A 23,896-nucleotide genomic window follows, 5' to 3' on the forward strand; every position below is an offset into this window, starting at 1 on the left:
TTAAAGTATAATAACAACTTTAGCTCTTAACATTTATACATTTATTCAATTTGACCTCTATTATTCTATTGGAAGTAAATTAAAATTTTTTGAAACTAATAAAGCTACAAAATCAAAGGCCTTAGTAACAAACTAAAAAATCAATTAAATCCTTTTAAATTTTAAAAATTATTAAAAAATCATAAAAAAATAAACAAAATTTATAAAAATAGGTATAAAAATCTTAAAATTTTTATTAAAAAATAACAATATCGACCTAATAAAATGTAATGGTGATAAAGTTTTAAAATTTTTTGACCATACTCTTTTACTAGGTCGATATTGTTATTTTTTAATAAAAAATTTATAAAAAATCAAACCGTTAAAGTGGTGCTTCGTCGGCAATGGACTGTAGAGATCCAATATGTGCCATGAGAGGAGAACAAGGTAGCGGATTTGTTGCGAGACACTTTAAGATGAAGTCGTTTGTTGTGCAGCTGCTGGATGCACCATTGGCGGGGAGTTGGAACTGCTGATAGAGGCGCTGGTCGGATTTCCCATGTTAGTTCTAGTTAAGGCCTGCATTTTCTTATTAAACAAAATCTTTTATAAGATATAAATTATATGATATTGAAATTGTTGGACAGTCATTCAACTTGAATCTCGAATGGATGTTGCCATCACTATTTTAATACTCTTCGATCCAAGTTTGCTTGTGAATACTGGGAATGGGGTGCCTTTCATATCATATCTACAGTTGGTTCCTTTGGTTAACATGCCCTATCCAGTTCGCTCACAAAAAGAATCGCTCCATCTTTTCACAAAACGTGACGTTGGTTTGTCATCCGATAAGGTGAGTCGATGATCATTAATTCCGGTTATAACTTAACTGCGAAATCTTTGTGCTTTTGTGTTCCGTTGCATTTTTTTGTGATGAATATCTAGTACTGCATAATGTCATATAAACTTGTACTTTTTAAATAACTGAATGAGATCTTTTTGCTTAATATAAATCTATTAATCAACATTTAGCACTGTCACAGGTTTCCACAAGATGCTTATAATCGAATTTGGTTGCCTTATGTACCAAATGATTAGACGCAAATAAATACCTCTTTTAGCGTCCAAGACCATAGAAGTCTAATTCCATCGGTTTTGATGAGTACTACCGGCACGCCCATAAATGCTAGTCAGCCGATGACTATATTCTTTGGTTCAAGAACCAATGCCCAATTTTAGGTGTACATGCACTTTGCAGAAGTTGAAAGACTCAGGGGTGTTCACCATCTATCATAGTGGGAAACAGTGGTCTGGAGTCTGGACCTTTTAGTCCTAACTATTTGAATAAAACAACAGTATACAACCAATTGCCTTTAAATGATTTAAATTTTACAATCGAAAGAACCAGTGGTTAAACCCTTCCGCCCATCCTTAATCCCTTTGAGACTTACGAGGTAAAAGATTTCTCACAATCTCAAACCCGTAAAAAAGATGGTAAGTTGTGTAAAACTCATAACGTGCGTGTTTATGTATAAATAGACGTTTTCACCCTCTAACTCAAATTCTCGTTTGTTATACGTCTGATATAGTTGATGCTATTCTGAACATAAAATCAATCTATGGCTTGAAGAGAAACTGGCGAGGAGATCCTTGTGTTCCTCAAAAATTCTTGTGGGAAGGACTTAAATTGCAGGCTATGATGATACTAATCCACCAAAAATCATATCTTTGTATGTTTTGCAGTGCATGCGCCCTTAATAAGGGCCAACCTACCAAGACTTTCGTTCAATTTATTTTTTTACTCTTTCCGATTGTCGTTAAATGGCAAAACATTGGGCCATGAAATCAGGAATTTGTCATCCAGCAATTTGAATGGAAAGGTACCTCCAGCTATAGCCAGTCTCTCTCAATTACAGCATCTGTAAATGTCTCCACTCTCCATGTTCATGTGTCAATTCTGGGTACTCCTATTGATGGTGATGAAGAAATTTCTTAAAGCTCACTTATTGCTATATATTATCAGGGACTTATCAGACAACAGTTTGACTGCACCAGTGCCTAAATTTCTCGCTAACCTGCAACTCTTGTCTGTGCTGTAAGTTATTTACAAATTTAAGACTGATTGAGAAAAAAATGATAACTGATCAAGCATGATCTCTAGTGATGCATCGTTCTTTGCAGAAATTTGAGTAGAAAATGTTTAATGGTTCAATTCCAGCAGAACTAATGGAAAGGGCAAACTAGGGTCAGCTACATTTAGTTTATGATTTTCTTCTCCTTTATTTATATTTTTTATTGTTCATATGCCTATGGCTTAGTGAGAGAGACATCTCACAGATTTAAATTGTGGTCCAATGCAATATTCTGATTTTTTGTAATTTCGTATTTTTAAACATGGAATAGCTGTAATTAGCAGTTTTGTTCCAAATCTTAATACTTCTTTTTGTTGGTCAACTGAAATTGATTGAAGTATAGATGAAGAAATTAGTCCTATTTGTAAATCCGATTCATGCAAGAGTAGCAGCAACAAGAACAACAGCAAAGTTATCCCTGCTGTAGCATCAGTTGCATCAGTAGTAGTTTTGGTCCTTGTAGTTGCTTTAGCCATCTTATGGAAGATTAAAAGAAATGATCGTTATTAACAAAAAAAAATTGGTGGATCCAAATTAATATTTTTTCCCCATATTCAATCGTATTGAATTTGTTTCAGTTTCATCATCGGATCAGAAGACTGATGTGGTGGATTCCAGAAAAACAAACCAGTTGCAGGGTTCATTAAAGAACCGGCAGTTCACTCATGCTCAGCTCAAAAGGATGACAAACAATTTTGGAAGGGTTGTTGGTACTTGGTAAAGGAGGATTCGGAACAGTTTACCACGGCTTTTTAGATGAAACTCAAGTAGCAGTCAAAATGCTTTCTCTATCACCAGTTCAAGGGTATAAGCAGTTTCAAGCAGAGGTATAAGAGATTTATCTGATCTGATCTGAAATCCTCTTTAACTTGTAAGAAATATTACCTAATTCTTCATCAATTCGAGAAGTAAACAAAAGTGATTAAGAAATCTGGGTTTTGATTCTTAACAGGTGGAACTTCTTTTGAGAGTTCATCATAGAAATTTGACGACAATTGTAGGGTATTGTGATTATGGCAGCAACATGGGGCTCATATACGAGTTCATGCACAAAGGAAACTTAGCCGAGTATCTCAAAGGTTGGATTATTGAGGAACTCTAGAGAGTTTATACTTGAGCGGACGCATCAAATTAAAAAATAAGTAATAATGAAATATTAACTAGGATATTAATTGAATCATTATAGATAGCAGCCGTGGTGTTTCGAATTGGAAAGGTAGACTTGGCATATCCCTAGAAGCAGCACACAAGGTCAGCAAGCATACTGCAGATATATAATATACATCCATTTAATTTTGTTGGAAGTGAACTAATAATAAAGCAAATTAAAACGAAATACAGGGCTAGAGTATTTGCACCACGGTTGCACACCACCTGTAATCCACAGAGATGTGAAGTGCACCAACTTATTGTAAAATGAAAGCCTGCATGCTAAGCTCTCTGATTTTGGGTTGTCCAAAGCGTTTCCACTTGAAGGCGACACTCATGTCATTACGGTGGTTGCTGGTACCCCATGGTACGTCGACCCTGAGTAAGTAAAGCTGGTTTTGCCACTCAACTAATTAATAGGATGTTTTTCTTTTTTCTGATTGAATGTTTTTGTTAAGTCTTGCCTTGAAATAATCTTTGCAATGCACGGGTATTCTACATCAAACAAGTTGATGGAGAAAACGATGTGTATAGGATAGCTTCGGGGTCGTTCTGTTGGAGATAATCACGAACCGACCAGTGACCACAAAAACTTATAATCAGACTACACACATAAGCCAATGGGTTAGTTTGATGTTAACCAATGGTGATATGGAAGCCATTGTTGATTCAAGAATGCAAGGAGACTTTGAGATTGCCTCAATGAAAAAAGAAGTTGAAGTGGCAATGGCATGTGTATCTCCAACTTCCACGAAAAGGCCAACTATGAATGACGTTGTCACCGAATTGAACAGGTGTTTGTCAGCCGAAATCGACAGGAATTACAGTATTTGTTAAAATAATTCCCTCACCTAATCCATGGTTGATGATGCCAAATCTATTGGTAATGAAACTGGGTCAACTCCACTGGTTATGTGAATATGTTAAGGTTTATGTGTTAGGTATACGACGTCGATAGTTCCTTTGTATCATAATAAATTTGACCCGGAAATTGGGATTGAGTCGTGGATAATCAAAGACAATTTGGTTTTATTTAACTAGTTTTCTGAGCATAGAAATTTCAGAATTTCTTTTGCATATACACATCTGGCAATATCATGGTATATTCCATCAAAAAATCTCTTGTCGTGGACATGAGGAAGCATTTTATTTACATATACTACAAAGATTTTATTAATAGAGGGAGGGAGTTTGGGGGAATAATATAAATTGAGGGTTTTTTTCCTTAATTAGCTGTTTAATAAGTTGAATAATTAACTGAATTTAAATTATAATTTTTTGATATATTACTTAAAATTAATTATAGAATATAATTAGATTGTTTGATAATTATAGATTTTAAATTATAAAAATAAAATTCTACATTTTATCTTTAATTTTTAAACATTTTACCTTATTCTAAACAAAAATTAAATTTTAAACAATTTTTTATAGAATAATATAATATTAAAATAAATAAAATAAAAATAGAATTAATTGAAAAATATTAAATAACTTTTATCTAATTGTTATTTTTCACATTTTTTTATAATTGTTTTTATTTTAAATTATAAACAAAGAAAAGTCTAAAATGTTAGCTCTCTGTGGGAGATTAGCTTAACTATTTACTATTAAATGTCAGGGACTTGTCAAATAATATAAAATCCTCGACAGTACTGGGCTTAACTCTTAGCTGTTCTCATAATTGCATTGGCTACTATATGGTGGGTTAAAATAAGAAAACCTTGAGTAGGTATGCTCAACTGCCCTCAGCATTAACAAAAACCTGTGGATTTAGAACGTCAAACTGAGCCTTTTTCTTCATGCTCTATTATGCTTATAAACCTATATGATGATTTTTGTCAGGTCCAAAAATGGATGATGATCAACGCCAAAACTCATCCCCGTCACTGGAGTCAAAGAATAGGCGGTTCACGTTTGCTGAGGTGCAGAGAATGAGTAACAACTTGGAGAGAATTCTCGGGAAAGGAGGATTCGGTACCGTTTTCCGTGGATACTTGGATGACACTCAAGCAGCAGTAAAAATGCTATCTCATTCATCAGTTCAAGGTTATAAGCAGAGGTATATATGAAAGCTTCCTCTAATTTATGATACCAAAAACAAATTCTGATTGGGGGTTATTTTATGTTGGTCAAGCTTCTACTAAGAGCTCATCACAAAAACAAATTTGGAAGAAAACCCAAACGTACTATTTAAACATAATAAGACTTTAAAATTTTAATTATTAAACTTTTATGGCCCTATCAGATGAGATTCAATTATGTAGCTATGGCTCAGGAATAAATTATATTCAAAATACAAATTATATTTTATGAGCGGTTGCTGGTAAGCATGAAAATGTAAATTTCCATTTTAAGAAAAATCTTAAAACTTAGATAGAGAGCACTTTTAAAGGGTCAAAGAAGAGTTCCGTTTTTTTAAAAGAAAATTAGTAATGTGCAAAACATATAAAGAAATTGAGAGTTGTACGTTGTTAGGTATAGACCTAATTGATTCAATTTTATGTTGAATTTTATTTAGTGAAAATATGTTAATTAAAGTATAATGCATGTGACAATTAAATAATTAACCACAACCTTTATTTAATTATATGTGGGGCGGAATCCAAATAAAATATTAAAGTCAATTATAAATAATCTATTAAAATGGAAAAACATTGACATAATACACTAAATAAATAATAATACCCATATAAATCAATATACCATCACCTAAATTTATTTGTTCTTCACCTTGAATAAATAAATAAAAATTGTGAAATGAAAATTAATATTGTTTACCGACTTGGGTTAAATATTGAAAGCTTATTGCCTTGTTACTTCTAATTACCACCAAATGCTAAACTCGGATTAAAAAAAAAGCAGGTAATTGTGATGGGTTTGAAAGGTTTTTTTTTTTTTTACAATCTCAGTTCGGATTATATCTTCTTTTCTTTTTTTTTACACAATGTTTAAAACTACCCATAACCCCTCCTAACTCATAAATAGGAGGATAATGTGCTTCAACACACTCACACTCGCACTCATGTCTTCATGTATTGACAATAATGTTCATACTAATCGAACTAAGATTTAATCGATGAAAGTTAAGAGTTGAGTGTTCATTCTTCTTCAAACTTTAAACTTAAAATTAGTTCCCTGTTATTTGAGATTTTTAAGGATAAAGAATACAAATATTTTAATTTTTAAAAAAATCTTAAACTAAATAAATAAATGAGAAATTAATTGGGCTTGACTCAATTTGATTTTAAAATTTTATAAAAAGAGTTCCATGTTGCAAATGACATATACTAGTAAAAGTTGATGTTATAAGATGTTGAGTGACATGTTCAAATTCCACCATTAATAAATACCATATGTTAATTTCTTCTCGAATAATTTTAGGTTTATGTCTTATTATATTCATTTGTAGGTCTTATTTAATAACATTTTTATTTTTACATTATTATGTTTCGTATTAAGTTAATTTCAATTTTAATTGATTATTTGTAATTTGTAATTTATTTATAATTGTAACTCTAATTATATTAGTAAAGTCCTAAAAAAAATGTATGTTGTTATACGTTTTAAAATATATAATCATATAGAATTTAAACTAATTTACATATATAATAAATACATTTCTATATCACAATTTATATAATAATCTAATAAAAAATAAATTTATATTTTAATAAATATGATGTTTTATTATGATTTATATGAAATAAAATAATGATGATTAAACTTATTAATTTTTTCTGAAAGGTAAAATATTTATTAATTAATCAGCCCAAGCCAAAGCAAGTCAAAGATAATCTTTGTTCCTCAACCGAGTTGTGAAATATCTATCCTTAATAGCGGAGATCATATTTTAACCCCAAACTCCAAATGAGAGCGTGAACTTCACGCCACACCATTTATTTGTGATTTGCCCACCCAACCCACTATAATTAGTACGTGTAATCCACCGCCCAATCTCCCACACGAAAAGGGACACCCCGCAACCTACCCCCCAGTTTTACAAAAACAAAAGCATGAGAGAAAAATAAGGTAAAAAACAAAAAAACAAATGCTCGAAAAGAGACTATCTTTAACGGATGTTTAGTTAAAAGATTGGCCAAGATTTTTGAAAAGAACAAATAACATGTGGCCATTAAAAGGCAAATCACTTCGTTAATTACTCACATGTCAAGGAAGGAACTCAGTCACTTTTTCATGTTTTTTACCTCCTTGGGATTTGCTTCTTTTAAATTTAATAATCTGTTTTTGTTTTTCGTGAAAATTCTTTTGCCTTTTTCATGTACTGAATACCCAATGAAGACATGACATATCATACATGCCAGGTGACGTGGAGGATCTTTATTGTTGTCTGGTAATGGAGAAAATGGGTTATATGAGGAAAGGAAGATAGAGAGATGTGTGGGGTAAGGGTAAGGGTAAGGGGCCAAAGGGTGAATTAATTGTTTAAGGAGTTTGGACCCACAATTTACAAAATTGCCTTCTTTCTTTTTAGTCTATGCTTCTTTTAATCGATTTCCATGGCAGTGATTAAAGCCTTTTGCTTTGGGTGATAAGAGAGAAAAGATCCTTATCCTGTGGAATTCCAAGGCAACCCTTCTTCTCTAGCAGAAGAATCTATCTTCCTTCTTCCCCATTGTTTTTTTCTGCTTTCTATTTGATATATACTGCTTTTATTTGTTTGTTTTTATTACTTTTTATTGGAAATATTCCCTTTTTTCTTTTTTTAATGAACTTTTACGAATAGGCTTTGTTCCTTTGTTGTAAAAAGAAAAGGAATGTCGAATGTTATATTGTGGTGGTGGTGGCGTTGGATATGAGTTTGAGTTAAAAGTCAGGGTTTATTATTATTATTATTATAGTAAGAGTAAGTCAGGGTTTTTTATTATTATTATAGTAAGAGGATAGATATTGGTGAAAATTTGTGTGTTACTGATTTTTGGAGCAAATTCATTTTCGGGTGTTTTGGTTCTGGATATTAGCAAAAACTCCTGTTTCTAAAGCAGTTTCCATGAGTTTTCAGTGAAAAGATCTTTGGATGGGTAGAGTTCTCAAGTCTTCTTGAATTAATCCAAAGCCAAAGCCAAAAGATTTATGATTCTGTCTGATTGTGTTTCCTTGAGAAAATTTTAGTTGCCATCGAGTGATCAAAGCTTTGTTCTTTATTGAGCTCGGATTGAAGAAGGATTACTGTTTTGATGGTGAGGTGAGTTAAGGGCTTTGAAATGATGATGAGAAGAAGAAAAGATGAGGCAAAGGTGATGAGTCCAATGTTTCCTAGGCTTCATGTGAATGATACAGAGAAAGGGGGGCCAAAGGCACCTCCACGGAACAAAATGGCTCTCTATGAGCAACTCAGTATCCCTTCCCAACGGTTCAACTCAGCACTCCCACTTCCCCCAAATAAGACCAACAGCTTGGTTCCTTCAATATCATCAAGACATGTAAGTTTGCTGATTTTTCTTAAACCATATGATGCAATAGTTTTCTTCCTTTCTTAATCAGAAGGTTATTCATATTTGTAGGGTGAAGGTAATGAAAGTAGTATGTTTATGCCATTCGAAAACTCCCGTGAACCTTCAAGTTTGGCTGAGAAGTTCCATTCCTATTCCATCCATGGGGCTAAAATAAGTAGCACAAAAGAAAATCAACATAATCAATTCCCCAAAGCTACTGATTACCATAGTTTGGATACCACTCCATCAACTCCTGCAGTTTGTAAAAGTACATTTCTATCTCCCCACTTCTCCAACTTAAAGAAATTTTCTCCAAGGAAGCTAGGGCATGATGATGACCTTAGGGTTCCTACCTCTGTTCTGTCCGGAATAGATCGAAGCTGCAGTTGCAATAAGCACGGTGAAGATCAGGAATGTTTCCCTGAATTGAACTTGAGTTCTTCAATGCAACTTCAAAGTGCTAATGAAATTTCTGTAGGTTCAAAGTCTAAAAGATATGTTGAGAACCAAGCTGAGGAGAATGGAAGATTGTTTCGAAGCAATCAAGACCTGGCTGATACATCATCCAACCTGTCAACCAAAATGAAGAACTCAAAATCGTTAAAACGTCCCCATAATTCCTGTAACAAAGAAAACAAAATCAGCTCAGTGGATATACTAAACGGTGAGGTTCATGCAAATACTTGGTTGCATCATGAATCTGGCAGATCTCTGGAAAATGCTTCCACTGTGAGAAACAAGTCATGCTCCAGACAATCACTTGGAGTTGATAATGGCAGTCTGAATGCGCTTGAAACCAGATATAAAACTCATGAAGAAAATAATCCTGGGACACCGCAAGTCAGGGGTCTAAACAGACATAATAAGGTCCCAAGTACCTCCATGATGGAGTCTGTATCTTTTTTGAATATGTGCCCTGATGATATTGTGGGAATAATAGGTCAAAAGCATTTCTGGAAAGTACGAAGAGCTATTATCGAGTAAGTATCCCACTTCTGTTGTTACGTGCATGCACCTCTGCTAATGAACATCAGAAGTATGTGGAATGTTGAATTTTGTTCTACACAGCTGCATTTTAAGTCACTTTCATTAGCTTTCTCTATAAATCAACGCAGACTCCATTACCCTGCTTTTGCAAATTGGAGACAATGAACTCTAAGAATTGTGAAAGTTTTGTAGTATGTGCATGGTGTCTTTCAGTTCATGATAAGAAATTGTTGACTAGGTGTGTACCCTGCAGATACCCTTCGGTCATACCGTTTTTTAAATGGTTGACATATCGCTGTTCATGTCATTTCAAGTCATTTCGGTTCAACTTTTATGTCTTTTATATGTAACTGCTCTTTTTTGCTGTGAATTGTCACTATTTTCAGCCAACAAAGAATCTTTGCCATGCAAGTCTTCGAGTTGCATAGATTAATAAAGGTAAACAGATCAATGTATTTTGGACTTGCTAGGCATTTCAGCAAATTATGTTTTTTTTTTTTTTTGGTTTCTTACCCCATCCGTGTAAAATAAAAAACTAAATTACCTTGCACTGGTTTCTTTGTTTCTTTGATTGGAGAAAACAAATTTGAATTTTGCATTCATTTGAATCACAGGTTCAGAGGTTGATTGCTGGGTCACCAAAGATATTGCTTGAAGATACCTATTATATGGGCAAACTATCTTTAGATGTTTCTCCATTCAAGAAGTTGCCATCTGACAATGTTTCTGAACCTCCATTGATTGTTAAAATCAGAGATCGTTCTCAAAAACCAAATATTGGCATTGAATATGCAGATGAGAATGCAATTGCAAAGCTTCCCCATCCTTCTGCCAATGGTGATACCAACAAAGGACTTCTTACACAGCGACCAAAATATGGGCCTTACTCAGGAAATCTCTTGTCAACATCAAGGGCCACGAATACCGGATCATCATCTCCTTGGGGTTTTTCTCCACCTGGAAGTCAGTGGTTAGTTCCTGTAATGTCTCCTTCCGAGGGACTTGTCTACAAGCCATACGCAGGGCCTTGTCCTCCAACTGCAGGTATCTTGGCACCGGTTTATGGCAGCTGTGGTCCTCTGAACCTAGCCACGGGAGGTGGGGACTTTCTGAGCTCAACTTATGGTGTTTCTGCTTCTTACCAGCAGGGATTTGGGATTCTCCCTGGCAACCCTCCCATAGGTCAGACCTATTTTCCACATTACGGCACGCCAGTTAGGAATCCATCGGTTTCCGGCTCAGTAGTTGAGCAGATGAGCCCGTTTACTGGAGTCAAATCAATGGGCAATCGATTATCAACAGGTGATGTGAACTTCACCATAGCTCAACAGAGTTCATGCAACATGTCAAGTCAGATGAGTCAAGCGATCTCATTTTGTGTTACAAAACTGCCTGCGTCGAAAGAGAGCGAAATACAGGCAAGTACAGCAAGTAGTCCCTCTGAGAGGACAAAAGGGGATGCACTTCCTCTTTTTCCAACCAAACCCACAACTCAGGCATGTACTCACAAAGCTGATACTAGTGGGCAGCAAACACGGGTAATTAAGGTTGTACCGCATAACCGCAAATTAGCAACCGAATCAGCAGCTCGGATCTTCCAGTCTATACAAGAAGAAAGAAAACATTAAGATTAGATTTTGTATCTAATATGACCTACTTCACACGGACTGCCAACTCTTCGTCAAATATTTGATGTTTATCTATCTGCAACTCTTATATGCTAATAACATGTACATAGGCAACTTAAGGTTGAAAAGTTGCATTTTATGGTCAACAGGCTTTTCCAAACATGCAGTTTTTGCTGCAAATACTGGCCGTGTTAGGAAATCATATATCAAGCATGTACTACACCGAAATCCTGGAATTATCAAGGATTGCAAGTCTGTGCTTCAAAAACTTCTGCCTCAGACACCTGAGTGCTTTGAATGCTCTGCAATCTTAGAAGTCGGTTTCATGTTCACATTGAAGTTGAAATATTGCCCAGACCTAGAATTTCTTGATTGCCCATGAACAATAGAACGTACAATTATAAAATCCAACCACCTGGATTCATGAAGCTAGGACTTGGGATTATTGAAAAGGATGGTTAGAACAAACTTTTAAGCATGCAAATGGAAATTATGCATCAATTTTATTGATTTGCGACGGCTCTACAAGCACTTGTCAGAATATCCAGGGCCACCATAAAAGAAATGGGTACCAAAGTTGTTGAGGTTTCCCATTTGTAAATCATAGCGTTCAGGATTTGTCACATTTGGAAGAACATTTTCAGCATCTTTTATAGCTCCAGACTCATTCATGTACCTAATGATTCCGAAATAACTTGCTCTCTTAAAGCCTTAATTAGGAAAATGGCCGCTTCCCTTTTGAGTAGAGGTGTGAGGGCCTAGTAATCTGTAATTAACAATCTCCCCACCCCAAGTTATTCCTCTGTCAGATAATCTGTTGAAGATTGAACCTGGCCAGTAACCTAAATCTATTTCCTGTATCCTCAGCCACTAGTTTCCACTTTGGTTGTCCTGAAACGTTTTCCATTGGGTCATTTTATGTTTGGAAATGACTAATCTAACGAAAAACAACTTTCGACCTAAAAAAACTGAGTAAACAGCAATAGCCTTGAACAAGAAAATGTGTTTTACCTTGTGTATATAAATGCTCATCTCAATTTGCTCGCCTGCATAAGTGGAAACAGGTTCTATCTTCCCACCAAGACCCTACTTATTGCTGGTTTGCACAAATCCAGGACATTCAAGGTTATAGCAACCGGTTCTTTGATAGCCATCACTCTAAACATTCCCAAACAATATGAACCGTGATAGTTTGATCATTTAACAAGATGTTCGAGGTACACACAGGAGGAATCAAGTAAACTTACTGTCCAATGTGATTATAGTAAGTTAATAAGCCAGGCCGAAGTGATTCAAAACAAGGGAAGGGTTATGATATGAATGAGAAATTTTCCATGGGAAAAAAACTCACCTGCCATCCAGCTTCCATGGTGTTTACTTCATCTCTCTGGCCACCAAACCCAAATTTGTGTAAAGCTAAACTCGTTATTAAATGTCGCTGGTTTTAATAGTGTTAAAAGTAATATGTTTTAACCTCGTTCTAAACGTGTTTTTGGGTAATTATTTAATGTTAATTGTAAATTTTATGCTCCTAATATTTTAAATTTATGTTTTAATGCTTAAGAAAGCACTTGGAAGTAAAAGGAACGAAAAACAAGCGAAAACTGGGGTGTTAGAGCAAGCTACAAGAGCCACACGGGCTAAGCCATTCCACACGTCTAGACCATACAAGCGTGTGGTAGGTTATGTCGGTTTCACGGGATTTCACCCCGAATTGTGAAAAATCGCGATTTTTAGGTTGTTTGGACATTCTAAGGCGTATATATGACAAAAATAAGAAGATAGGAGAGAGTCGTCAGAGAATATTCAAGAAAATAACTTAAAAAGTACCATTGAAACTGACTTTAAAGCAGATTTCCGTCGAGATTGAAGATTCTTAATTGATTTCTTAGGAAGTTATAATGAATTTCTTTTTTTTGATTATACTGTATATTAGATGTTTTATTTTCAAGCATGAACTAATTTTTTAAATACCTAGGAGAGATGAACTCTATGATGGATTATGTCGTTTAATTTTTATTTTATGCAATAAATATATAGCTTCTTGTTCTCGATTATGTGTGCTTAATTCTTGATTTGATATTTCTAAATTATTTATTCGTGTTTGATGTGCTTAAATCGAAGGTTAAATAGATCCTATTTAAGAGTAAATATTACTTACTTGAGTGGAGTTGCATGCAATCCTAAAAATATGATGATATAAATCTATTGAATTAGGGTCAAAACTAATAGGGGAATCCATAGCAGAGTTAATGCGATAATAGAAGTTTTAATTAGAAAAAAAATTTAATTGATCAACTCAGAGTCAATTGTTCTTATGCTCGAAAGAGATATTAGTATAATTTAAAGATTTCTACGGATTAAGATACTAAGTAAAAAAATTGTGTAATTTAGATTCATAGTGACAGATGAAATCTAGGAGAATTTTTAATTGGGGTATTGTTTTCCTTTTTGGTTGTTAATTGATTAATTTCGTGTTTTGTTCTTTATCGTATTCGTTAGTTAATTAATTTAATTAATTTTAATTTTAATCAATCATTCGAATTATTCGATTAAATGATAAAAATACGGTAATTATTAACACTTTTAACTTTCGTTGGAATAATATTTTTACTCACCATACTTATACTATTAATTAATAGTTAAGTCTTGCACGTGCTCCAAAATAGTTGCCATCGGTCACAAAAACTTGAGCATACCCAATCATTATGTTCGTTCTTGTATTAATCATATCTCAGAGACCTTTTTTTTTTTTTAGTTTTGTAGGGAATGAAATAAAAGAGCAAGTAAATTTTGAAAAGCTACGTCATGATTTTGGAGAATATTAGCGTCAAGCTATTTAATGTAGGATGTGGAGAAGTCAAAGCCAGTGCATTACCGACTGGAATTTTGGTTTTATCTAAAGCAAGCAAAGTTCGAGGAAAAACAAAGGCAAACACTATCAAAGCTAAAAAGTAAAACCCCAAACGGATACTCAACATTTCCAGCAAAGTTCGAGGAAAAACTAAGGCAAACACTACCAAAGCTAAAAAGTAAAACCCCAAACGGATACTCAACATTTCCATCCAAACCAACCATTTCTCTAGTTTCTGATCCCAAAGCCATGGCCGATGCACTTGTTTCAGCAGTTTTGCAGCAGCTAACAGCCGTTGTTTACCGAGACATTGAGAAAGAGGTGACCCTTGTTGTGGATGTAAGGAAAGAAGCCCAGAAGCTGAAAACAACTCTCCAGACTCTCCAAGCAGTGTTGATGGATGCGGAGAAACGGCAAGTTAAGGAGGCAGCTGTTAAACTCTGGTTGGAAAAGCTTAAAGCCACCTCATATGACATGGATGATCTGATTGATGACTGGAACACCTTTGTTCTTAAATTCCAAGTTCCAAACAACAAGGTTTGTTTTTGTATGCCATCCCCGTGCTTTTTTTTCTGCAAAATTGTTCTTCATCATGATTTCGCTGTCAACATAAGGGATTTGAATAAAAGATTCCAAGCGATTGCCATAGAAAAAGATATGTTCAGTTTTGAATTAAATAGGGGCAGTGGAGAACCTGAGCGGCCAGTTACTACCTCGTTTATAGATGTGTCCGAAATTTATGGTAGAGACCAAGAAAAGAATGCTATAATTCGTACGTTGCTCTTCGAAAATAGTCAACAACAAGGCCTTCCTATCATCTCTGTGGTTGGAATGGGAGGGATCGGGAAAACAACTCTTGCCCAATTAGCCTACAATGACCAGGAGGTGAAAGCATTCTTTGAGAAAAGAATATGGGTGTGCGTCTCGGATCCTTTTGATGAGATTAGAGTTGCCAAAGCCATTCTTGAAGCTTTAACCGGAGAGGCCCCCAGTGTGGCTGAACTAGAGAGTTTGTTACAGAAGATACATCTATCAATCGAGAGGAAGAAGTTCCTTCTCGTTTTGGATGATGTGTGGACCGAAGATCCCACGAAGTGGGAATCATTGAAACACTCTCTCAAGTGCGTAACTCCGGGAAGCAAGGTCTTGATCACCACACGTAAGGAGAATGTTGCGAAAATCATGGGGAGCACGATGCTGTTCCCGTTGGGGCAACTGTATGAGGAGGAATGTTGGTCGTTGTTCAGTCAGGTTGCATTATTCGGAAGACCTGGTGGGGACCGCAAAGGTTTGGAGGAAATTGGAAAGAAGATAGCAAAAAAATGCAAGGGCTTGCCGCTTGCTGCAAAGGTTCTTGGGGGACTCTTACGGTTCAAAAAGTCCAAAGAACAGTGGCAGAGTGTGTTGGACAGCGAGCTATGGGAACTTGAAGAAGTAGAGAAAGGTCTTTTCCCTCCCCTGTTATTGAGCTACTATGATTTGCCTTCAACCTTGAGGCAGTGCTTTGCATATTGTGCGCTGTTTATAAAAGATTCAGTGATAGAGAAAGATAAGTTGATCAAATTGTGGATGGCCCAAGGTTTCTTCAGGGGAATGTTACATAAAGAGATGGAGCTCATTGGTGAAGAATGCTTTGATGACTTAGCCATGCGCTCCTTCTTTCAAGACTTCCAAAAAGATGAAAACAACAACAGTGTCATGAAATGCAAAATGCATGATATAGTGCACGATTTTGCACAGTTTTTGACCAAAAATGAATGTCTTATGCTGGCAATGGAAGTTGTAAAAGAGCCTTCAAGGATAGACTCTTACAATGGAAATCTTCGTCATCTGGTTATGGTGCTTGAGAAGGAGAGTCCATTTCCTTCTTACATTTACAACGTTGAAAAGCTTCGTAGCCTCTTAATCAAGTCATATAACAAAAACAGTTCGATCAGCAGAGCTTTGCCTAAGTTATTTGATCAATTGAAATGCCTAAGGAGTTTGGACTTGAGTTGGGGTTCGATTAAAGAATTACCAAAAGAGATAGTGAAATTGATAAATTTGAGATACCTGAAGCTCAGCAATAACCATGATCTGCTAGAATTGCCAGAAACCTTGTGTGATTTGTATAATCTACAGACTTTAGACCTAACGCGGTGTGGAAGACTTCAAAAACTCCCTTCTGGGATTGGAAAGCTTCTGAATTTGAGGCACCTTGATAATTGGGAGATGTTCGGGTTGAGATCCATGCCTAAAGGAATGCGAAGACTAACATGCCTTCGGTCATTAAAGGAGGTAGTGGTGAGTGATGGTTGCAATGGCAACAAAACATTTACCCTTGGAGATTTGGCCAACTTGAGTTACCTTCGAGGGTATTTAAAGATACGAGGATTGGGAAATGCAGGAGATGTGACTGAGGGTAGAAAAGCAAAACTGCATAACAAGAAAGACCTCTTCGGTTTGACTCTGAACTTTGATTCCAGTACTGCGAGAATGTGTCTCGAAGATATGATTCTTGAAGCCTTACAGCCACCTGGTAACGTGGAAAGGTTAGAGATAAGGTGCTTCAATGGACCCATCTTGTTCCCCAGTTGGCTGAACTCATCAGCATTGGCCCAGCTGAGGCATTTAACACTCGGCAATTGCAGAAACTGGACTCTTTTGCCTCCCTTAGGAGAACTGCCTTCCTTAGAATCACTCCAAATATCAAACATGAACGGAGTGAAGAAAGTGGGGGAGGAATTTCTGGGATTAAGAAAAGAAGAGGGGCAAACATCAACTCCTTCATCTTCATCACCTATGATTGCCTTCCCAAATTTGAAATCTCTTCGCTTCTCAAACATGGTAAAGTGGAAACACTGGATTAATTGTGAAATCCCATCTACAGGAGTTGTGTTGAAATTGGCCAACCATGCTGCTGTTTGAAGTGCATGCAGCTTGATGACATGCTGCAGCACGTATACTTGCTGTAACAGCAAGGTTTTCTCTTTAGTTTCTTTGTTAAGCTACTTAGTTGAAAATGAACTAAGTTGGTATTGTTTTGATGTTTTTAGGTGCTGATTGACATAATCAGCTTGTGTGCAAGTTAAGTTTTACTTGTTTCAAAGTAAAACTAGTGGTAGTAGGTAGTATTTGGTGATGTATTTGACTATATATATGTTGTTTTTCTAGTTGACTGAATGAGCTGAATGAGCTATCAGCCATTAGCTCCCTTGCTGCACGTTTGTGAGCAAGTAAATTGTTTTTGTTTCTTCCTCCTTTGTTCTCTATCTTGTTCTGTTTCTTTTTGCTGCTGCCATTGTTCCAACAAGTTGCAGAAATGGATAACGCAATCATGCCACAGCTTCAGTCCTTGGACCTTCAGAGTTGCGGGAAGTTAAAGGCTTTGCCGCACTACCTTCTTGGATTGACAAGCCTAAAGGAACTGAGCGTTGATTGGTGCCCTGTTCTTGCAGAATACTGCCAAAAAGAGTGGCCCAACATCTCTCGCATTCCGAACATCAGACTCGATGGTGTTTATGTTCAAAGAAGTAGCCATTGAACTTCTTCTCAGGATTCAGGATATAATATTTTCCAACTATTGAACTGGTATGATTCGTTCATTACTGCTTTTGATTTTTTTTGCTCCAATTTATGCGACTTTCTTGAAGCTCCTTTTCCGGGTATTACCAACTGAATTGGTACAATGATCATATAGTTTACACACTTTATTTTTTAGATGGCAACTCGTTATTTGGAGCACTGATGTTGATGAACTTGAATGAAGAAGGTTGTATCCTAAGCAGCATTATTAAAAGTGTCAATCCCATTGCGGATCCTCATAGCCAATGATGCATGAAATGCAGCACCATAAGGAAGAACATCTTCATTGATCATAAGGTAGGGAGAGTAGACTGTTACGAGCAGCAGTTTGGTCACATCTTGCACACCAGGCATGAAGAATGATACGCTGGAATTGCCTCTTGGTAAAATGCAAAATCCTCGGATCCCATCACTGGCTGCATGTCTATAACTTTGTCAACACCAAGCATATCCCCTGCAACTTCCCAGAAGTGCTTGTGCAAGTCCTTGTTGTTTACAGTTGGAGGGAAATCAGTAGCCGGATTCTCTTTTTAATTGAAATCAGCAGTTGCATTGCACGTATATGCAGTGGCTCTAAGTAGTATTATCTTCAAAACACAGGAAATCTAGAAAATGGTAACTTGTGAACCTCTTTCAAAACCTTTAGTTGGTTACAAGGCTTTTCTTTTCTTTAACTTTGGTGACTTAAAAAATGAATTGCTGATCGATTTGCGAAATGGCTCATAAAACGTCCAACTTATATACCTCCTGGATTCGCTGCTTAAGTTGTGCTAAATTTTCTTCTGAAAATGCTCGGAAAGTCCCACCGATTGTGACTGAATCTGGAATGACATTCAAAGCACCACTCCCTTGCAATTTTGCATGCTTTGTTAAGTTTCACAAAATTCCAACATTGTGCGAGTGTGCTGAGACGTAGAATGTCAATAGAAAGGAATAGTTCTTTGTGATATCTTTCTTAGCCCTTTAATATGCACAAGTAGCAAAGCATAGAATGAAGTAATGAAAGAACAAAAAAAAAAAAAAGAATGGGAAAACATCAGGATGTTCCAGGGTTTAACTTGAATCATGCTTGCTGGTTTGCAAAAACCAAGTTCATACCAGCATCATTGTTAAACATGCTAAAGTAATAGAAATTCAATGGAGGAATGAAATATTAAGCTCAAAGACATACAGCAGCAGTCGTTAAAAAGCAGACAATAAAATTACTTAAACCTGCATAGCCAGAGCTAGAGCTGCTCATGGGCCGGGCCGGGCCCAGAAAAAATTTTTGGCCCGGGTCCTAGGCCTGGGCCCGGCCCAAAATATGGGCCTAGAATTTTGCTCATGCCCGGCCCAAGAAAAAATCATAAGCCCGGACCCGGCCCGGCCCGTTTTTTAAATAAATACCAAAAATTTTATTTTAAAAATTAAAAAAAATTATTTTAAAAATATTTTAAAATTAAAAAAAATTAAAAATGTATTTTAAAAATATTTTAAAAATATTTTAAAATTAAAAAAATTAAAAAAAAGTATTTTAAAATTAAAAAAATAAAAATATTTATTATATTTGGGCCGGGCCAAAAAAGTGGTGCCCGAGGCCCGGCCCGTTTTTTAATCTGGCCTCATTTTTTTGCCTAAACCCATATTTCGGACCTATATTTTTACCCAAACCCTCCCATATTTCGAGCAGGCCGTCGGGCCGGGCGGATGAGCACCTCTAAGCCAGAGCATCCATGTCCACCCTTATAGCAACAAAAGGAGGTTTACCACTCCCGACGAAGCCAACAATGCCAGTAACCCTCATATCCCAATTCAGATTTCTCAAGTACCTTCCTCCTAATACCCCCATCCAATCAATCAAAAAGCTCAAGAAACTTGTTGGGGATTTCAGAGAACTAATTCGATGAGTTCAATGAAGAACATGAAAATACAACTGTTGGATACCAATTCACACATGCAGGAGGAGTTTCGGTAATTAAAAATGAGACGGAAAAAAAAGGATCCTTTTTGAGAAGGGATTGAAGAAGGAGATGTTAAATCTATTGGAATCCATGATTAAAACACAGACCTCCGCGAATGAATCTTCCGATGCTACAAATTTCTCCTCTGCTACTGTTTCAAAGGGAGTAATTAGGCTTCGAAACGATAAAATCTCCTTTTCAATACAATTAAATTATTAAACCAATCCTTTGATTTTAAAAAAATAATTTATTAAACCAATTGAATCGAATCCAAAACATTATCAATCCGGAGTCCAGTGGACGAACGGTTTTCTTTAATTGATAACATTTTTATAATTTATTATGTTTTAGATTTTTTTTTAAATTATATAATTCAAGATTAAATTGAAAAAAATTAGGAAATGTAAGGATCAAATATTGTTTTATTTCTTAAATAATTAAAAAAATACAAAATCTATTTATCTAATATGATGCATAAATAAACGCTACCGCTATTATCAAAATAAAATAACCCTACCCTAGGCCCAATTGTGAATGAACCATTGCGTTGACTCTTCTCGTCGCGGTTCTTGAAAGCTTTGGCTAAGCCAGTTAAAATTTCCACCATTCCCTGCTTTTCTTTTCCCTGTAAATTATGTTACTTTCTGTTTGATTCTCTTGTAAATTTTCCACCATTCTATGCTCTACCTTTTTCATGTCAGGACTTGCCGACCAACAAGTTACTACTGTTTCTTTGGATAAACCGGTATTATTCTCTCTGGATACTTACCACCTCCTCAATAAAAATCTTCGATCTGGTTTAACAAAACTAGCTTTAAAATAAACTATTTTTATGTCTGGTTTAGTAAGGCTGATTAATTTTGTTGCAATTAAAAAATTAGTTATCTTAGCATTCTTCAATCTAAATGGAAAATCATGTAGCAATCTTAGAGCTCTCACTCTGATAGCAATTTGAGAATTTTCTCAATTACATAAATATGCAATTTTCAAGTGGATGATATATGTAGAAAAGCAGAATTTAGCAAAGTGAACTGAGTTTTCGTTTTAGAACTAATCTGCAAGTGAACCTTAAGAACTTTTGATCATGCACATTTAAGTTCAACCATTGAGAACAGGCTCTCAAATTATACAAGAACTTCAGGTTCCATCCTGGGAAAATTTTTCCCTTTGGTTGTGTACTGAAATTTTATCTGTGCATTCATTCTTAGATCTTCTTGTTCATACTTCGGTTAATTTTGGCTCTTTCAATCAAATTTATTGTCCAAAGTTGGGAAGAAACTCCCTTCATCAATGTATGGCAACCTCCATGGATTCCTCGATAGCGGATCAATTTGTTTTTACATAGAATTGTTGTGCAGAAGCGTCTGAGGAAGAACCATCTGGAAAGAAAGAAAGAAAAAAAAAATTCCGTCACAGTGACTGAGAGAACAGAATTTGCTGATTGAATGTCACGATCCGGTTCTAAAAAAAAAGCGAAAGAGAGAGGATTTAAACATCCTTAGTGGGAGTACTAGGCCTAGAAGGAAGGGAATCGAGATAGATACCGAGAACATGGAGCAAAGAGCTGACAGTGTGGATTATATCTCACAATTGCCTGATCATATTATCCATCAGATCATAGGTCGCCTGCGTTGTAACAAAGTCACAGCTAGAACCTGCATTCTGTCAAAGAGATGGAGAGACATATGGACTTCTTTTTCAAGTTTAGTCTTCGATCAACGGAAAATCATTGGACAGCTGAGTGGTTTAAAAACATCTTCTGAAGGACAAACTCGGAAAATCTGAACTTACTACTCATGTTGACCAGTGGATTGATCTGGCAATAAAAAACAATATCAAAGAGTTAGATCTCGCTATGCCATTGGATTTGCGTAAAGGCTACAGTTTACCTTAATGTGTCTTTGCTGCCAGAACGATAACTGCATTAAGGGTTAATGGGTGTAAGTTGGGACCTTGTAATGATCTAAATCTTTCTAATCTGCAAAAACTGTGTCTTGGAAAGCTCCGTGTCAATGAGCAGATGATTGAGAATCTGATCCGCGCCTGCCCTCTGCTTGAGGATTTTAGACTAATCTATGCTACTGGGTTAAAAGTTTTTAAGGTTTCAAATCTTCCTAAACTTAAAAGGATTGATTTGCACACTTGCTCTGAGCTGGGAGAAGTTAACCTTCAAGCACCAAATCTTGAAACATTTTGGTATGTTGTGGTGAAATATAGGTCCTACAAAATTGACCTATCCACATGCAACGCCCTTAAGAGTTTGACATTGGAAGATGCAACACTGAAGGATGAATCATTTCAAAATCATCTATCTTGTTTCCCTGCCCTTGAGAAGTTGGTCTTAAGCAAGTGTAATTTCTTGAAAAATATTACAATATCGAGCTACAAGCTTAAAACACTTATCTTGAGAGAATGCAAGCAACTAGAAGAGGCTGATATTATTAGCCCAAACCTTCGTTCATTCGAATACAAAGGTGAGAAGATGCCTTTTATTTCCTTGAATCCTTCGAGTTTAAAAGAAGCCAAGCTTTATTTTAAACCATCAGGACAAGGTGAACCTCGATTAAGCAACGAAGATAACCACACCCCTTGGTTTGCTAGATTGCAAGGATTTCTTGATATGTTTGATTACAGTAGAGGTTTGAAATTGGTGGTCCGCTCTGATAAGGTATCTTCCTTTTTCGATTTTACTTTTTATATTGTTTTGTTATTATTCACATTTAACACCCTCACAAATTTCTGCTATTTTGCTTGTCATCCTTATATCAAGAATATCGTCATTTATGAAAGGCCAAAGGGAAATTTTCTTCCGCAAGTCTACGATCTCAAACTTGATGTGGTGAAATCATCAGTAAATCTTGAGGATCTTTTAGATTATATTTTACGAACATGGCGTCCATTGACACTATCATCATTGTCAACTTCCAGAAGCAGGCTCCCCAAGGTATGTTGTCCTTTGCGGTTAAAGGTTTCTACATGAATGCACTCATATAATGAATCTCTGGTGAATAATAACCTTGTTTTCTGGAACTGGATCCTTTAGTTACTTCTACTTGTATAACTTTTTTTTCCCGTTGTTACAGCTAGTGTGTAAGAAACTAATAACAAGAGAGAAGGATCCCAGCTGCTGCACATACAATGCTTCCGGTAACAAATGCTGGCGGCACTTACTAGATAACGTTGAAACTGAGAACCTTGTCAATGGCAAAAGTAAATCTGAATGGATTGCTTGGCTGAGGTCATCTAAATCCAAGTTCAAAATTAATTGTTTTAGATTAAGTTGCAAGCATGTTAGTCAAGGCCTCAAGGGTAGACTAATGTTTGATTGAATATGATAGGACTAGAATATGGATTTTAGTTTATAACTTCTACATAGGTGTAGATGCAGTTCTTAGTTGTTCTCAAACATGTTACCTTTTTTTTTTATCATTGGGTCTTTAATATTTTTGTTAAAATAAAGTCCAATAATCTCATAGGAAATTTAGTGAGACGATTGTTATCATTTTGACTTTATTTTATTGCACTCACAATGGTTTAATACCGCTTATTTACCGCTGAATAAACAGACTTGAGCGATTCTTGGATATGATGTGCCAGTGATTAAAGCTCATAATTTTGTCCAAATTCGACCCCACTTTTACCATTACCTTAGAATAATGGCACGAATAATCAATTAAATTAAGCTCTGGATTTGTTGCAGTGATTTGCAAATGTAAAATGATGCCCATAATAGAATGAGAATAATGAACATTATTTGTTCCAATTACATCATCTAGTGTTGAATGATATTGAATATGTAGTTAACTTGTATATGGAAATTCTATGTGTAGGTTGGCGGCATGGATCAGCTCAATATCAACTCAAACAATTTTTTCTATTTTTATGATTTACCTTCATCTTTGATCTCGAAACTATAGAAATGGCCTACTTAGCACACAATACGGAAGAACTTGGGCATGATATCAACATATATATACACATTGATAATACCGGGAAATATAACGGGTACAAGTCAGGGAACTGGAACCTTACAATTAATTCATGTAAACCTCAATGATAAATTCAGTTTATCTATATCCACAATTAGCATACTACTTATTAAACATCACTCTTAAGTAACTCTGTGTGTTCACATGCCCAATGAGAAGGGAAAATCACACGATCATCTACATTAAGCAGAAACATGTAAATGAAAGATCATCAGTCG

The 23,896-nt window shown here is 35.7% G+C and overlaps 3 protein-coding genes and 1 pseudogene across 4 annotated transcripts; all 4 read left to right on the top strand.

The window, feature by feature from the left end:
• The first annotated feature begins 383 nt into the window (after positions 1–383).
• LOC107902723 (probable LRR receptor-like serine/threonine-protein kinase At1g51820) lies at positions 384–4,300 on the top strand (annotated as a pseudogene).
• A 3,368-nt stretch (positions 4,301–7,668) lies between these two features.
• On the top strand, positions 7,669–11,477 carry LOC107906126 (protein HEADING DATE 3B). The gene is made up of 4 exons (XM_016833006.2): positions 7,669–8,704; positions 8,786–9,696; positions 10,090–10,141; positions 10,318–11,477. The coding sequence occupies exons 1-4, from the start codon at positions 8,486–8,488 to the stop codon at positions 11,329–11,331; spliced, it is 2,196 nt and encodes a 731-aa protein (XP_016688495.2). The 5' UTR covers positions 7,669–8,485; the 3' UTR covers positions 11,332–11,477.
• A 2,723-nt stretch (positions 11,478–14,200) lies between these two features.
• LOC107902722 (putative disease resistance protein RGA3) lies at positions 14,201–18,460 on the top strand. Its single transcript, XM_041093733.1, has 2 exons — positions 14,201–17,755; positions 17,886–18,460. Exon 1 carries the CDS (start codon positions 14,435–14,437, stop codon positions 17,090–17,092), a length of 2,658 nt encoding a protein of 885 aa, XP_040949667.1. The 5' UTR covers positions 14,201–14,434; the 3' UTR covers positions 17,093–17,755; positions 17,886–18,460.
• A 1,764-nt stretch (positions 18,461–20,224) lies between these two features.
• Positions 20,225–23,612, top strand: LOC107902721 (uncharacterized). Of its 2 annotated transcripts, XM_041093735.1 has the most exons (3): positions 20,225–22,357; positions 22,460–22,633; positions 22,773–23,612. In XM_041093735.1, the coding sequence occupies exons 1-3, from the start codon at positions 21,710–21,712 to the stop codon at positions 23,016–23,018; spliced, it is 1,068 nt and encodes a 355-aa protein (XP_040949669.1). In that variant the 5' UTR covers positions 20,225–21,709; the 3' UTR covers positions 23,019–23,612. The 2 variants fall into 2 exon arrangements, with proteins under 2 accessions (XP_040949669.1, XP_040949668.1); XM_041093734.1 differs by having other exon boundaries at positions 20,225–22,633.
• The last annotated feature ends 284 nt before the right edge of the window (positions 23,613–23,896 follow it).

The sequence above is a fragment of the Gossypium hirsutum genome, chromosome D05, assembly GCF_007990345.1.
Source record: "Gossypium hirsutum isolate 1008001.06 chromosome D05, Gossypium_hirsutum_v2.1, whole genome shotgun sequence".
In the NCBI taxonomy this organism is placed as follows: domain Eukaryota; kingdom Viridiplantae; phylum Streptophyta; class Magnoliopsida; order Malvales; family Malvaceae; genus Gossypium; species Gossypium hirsutum.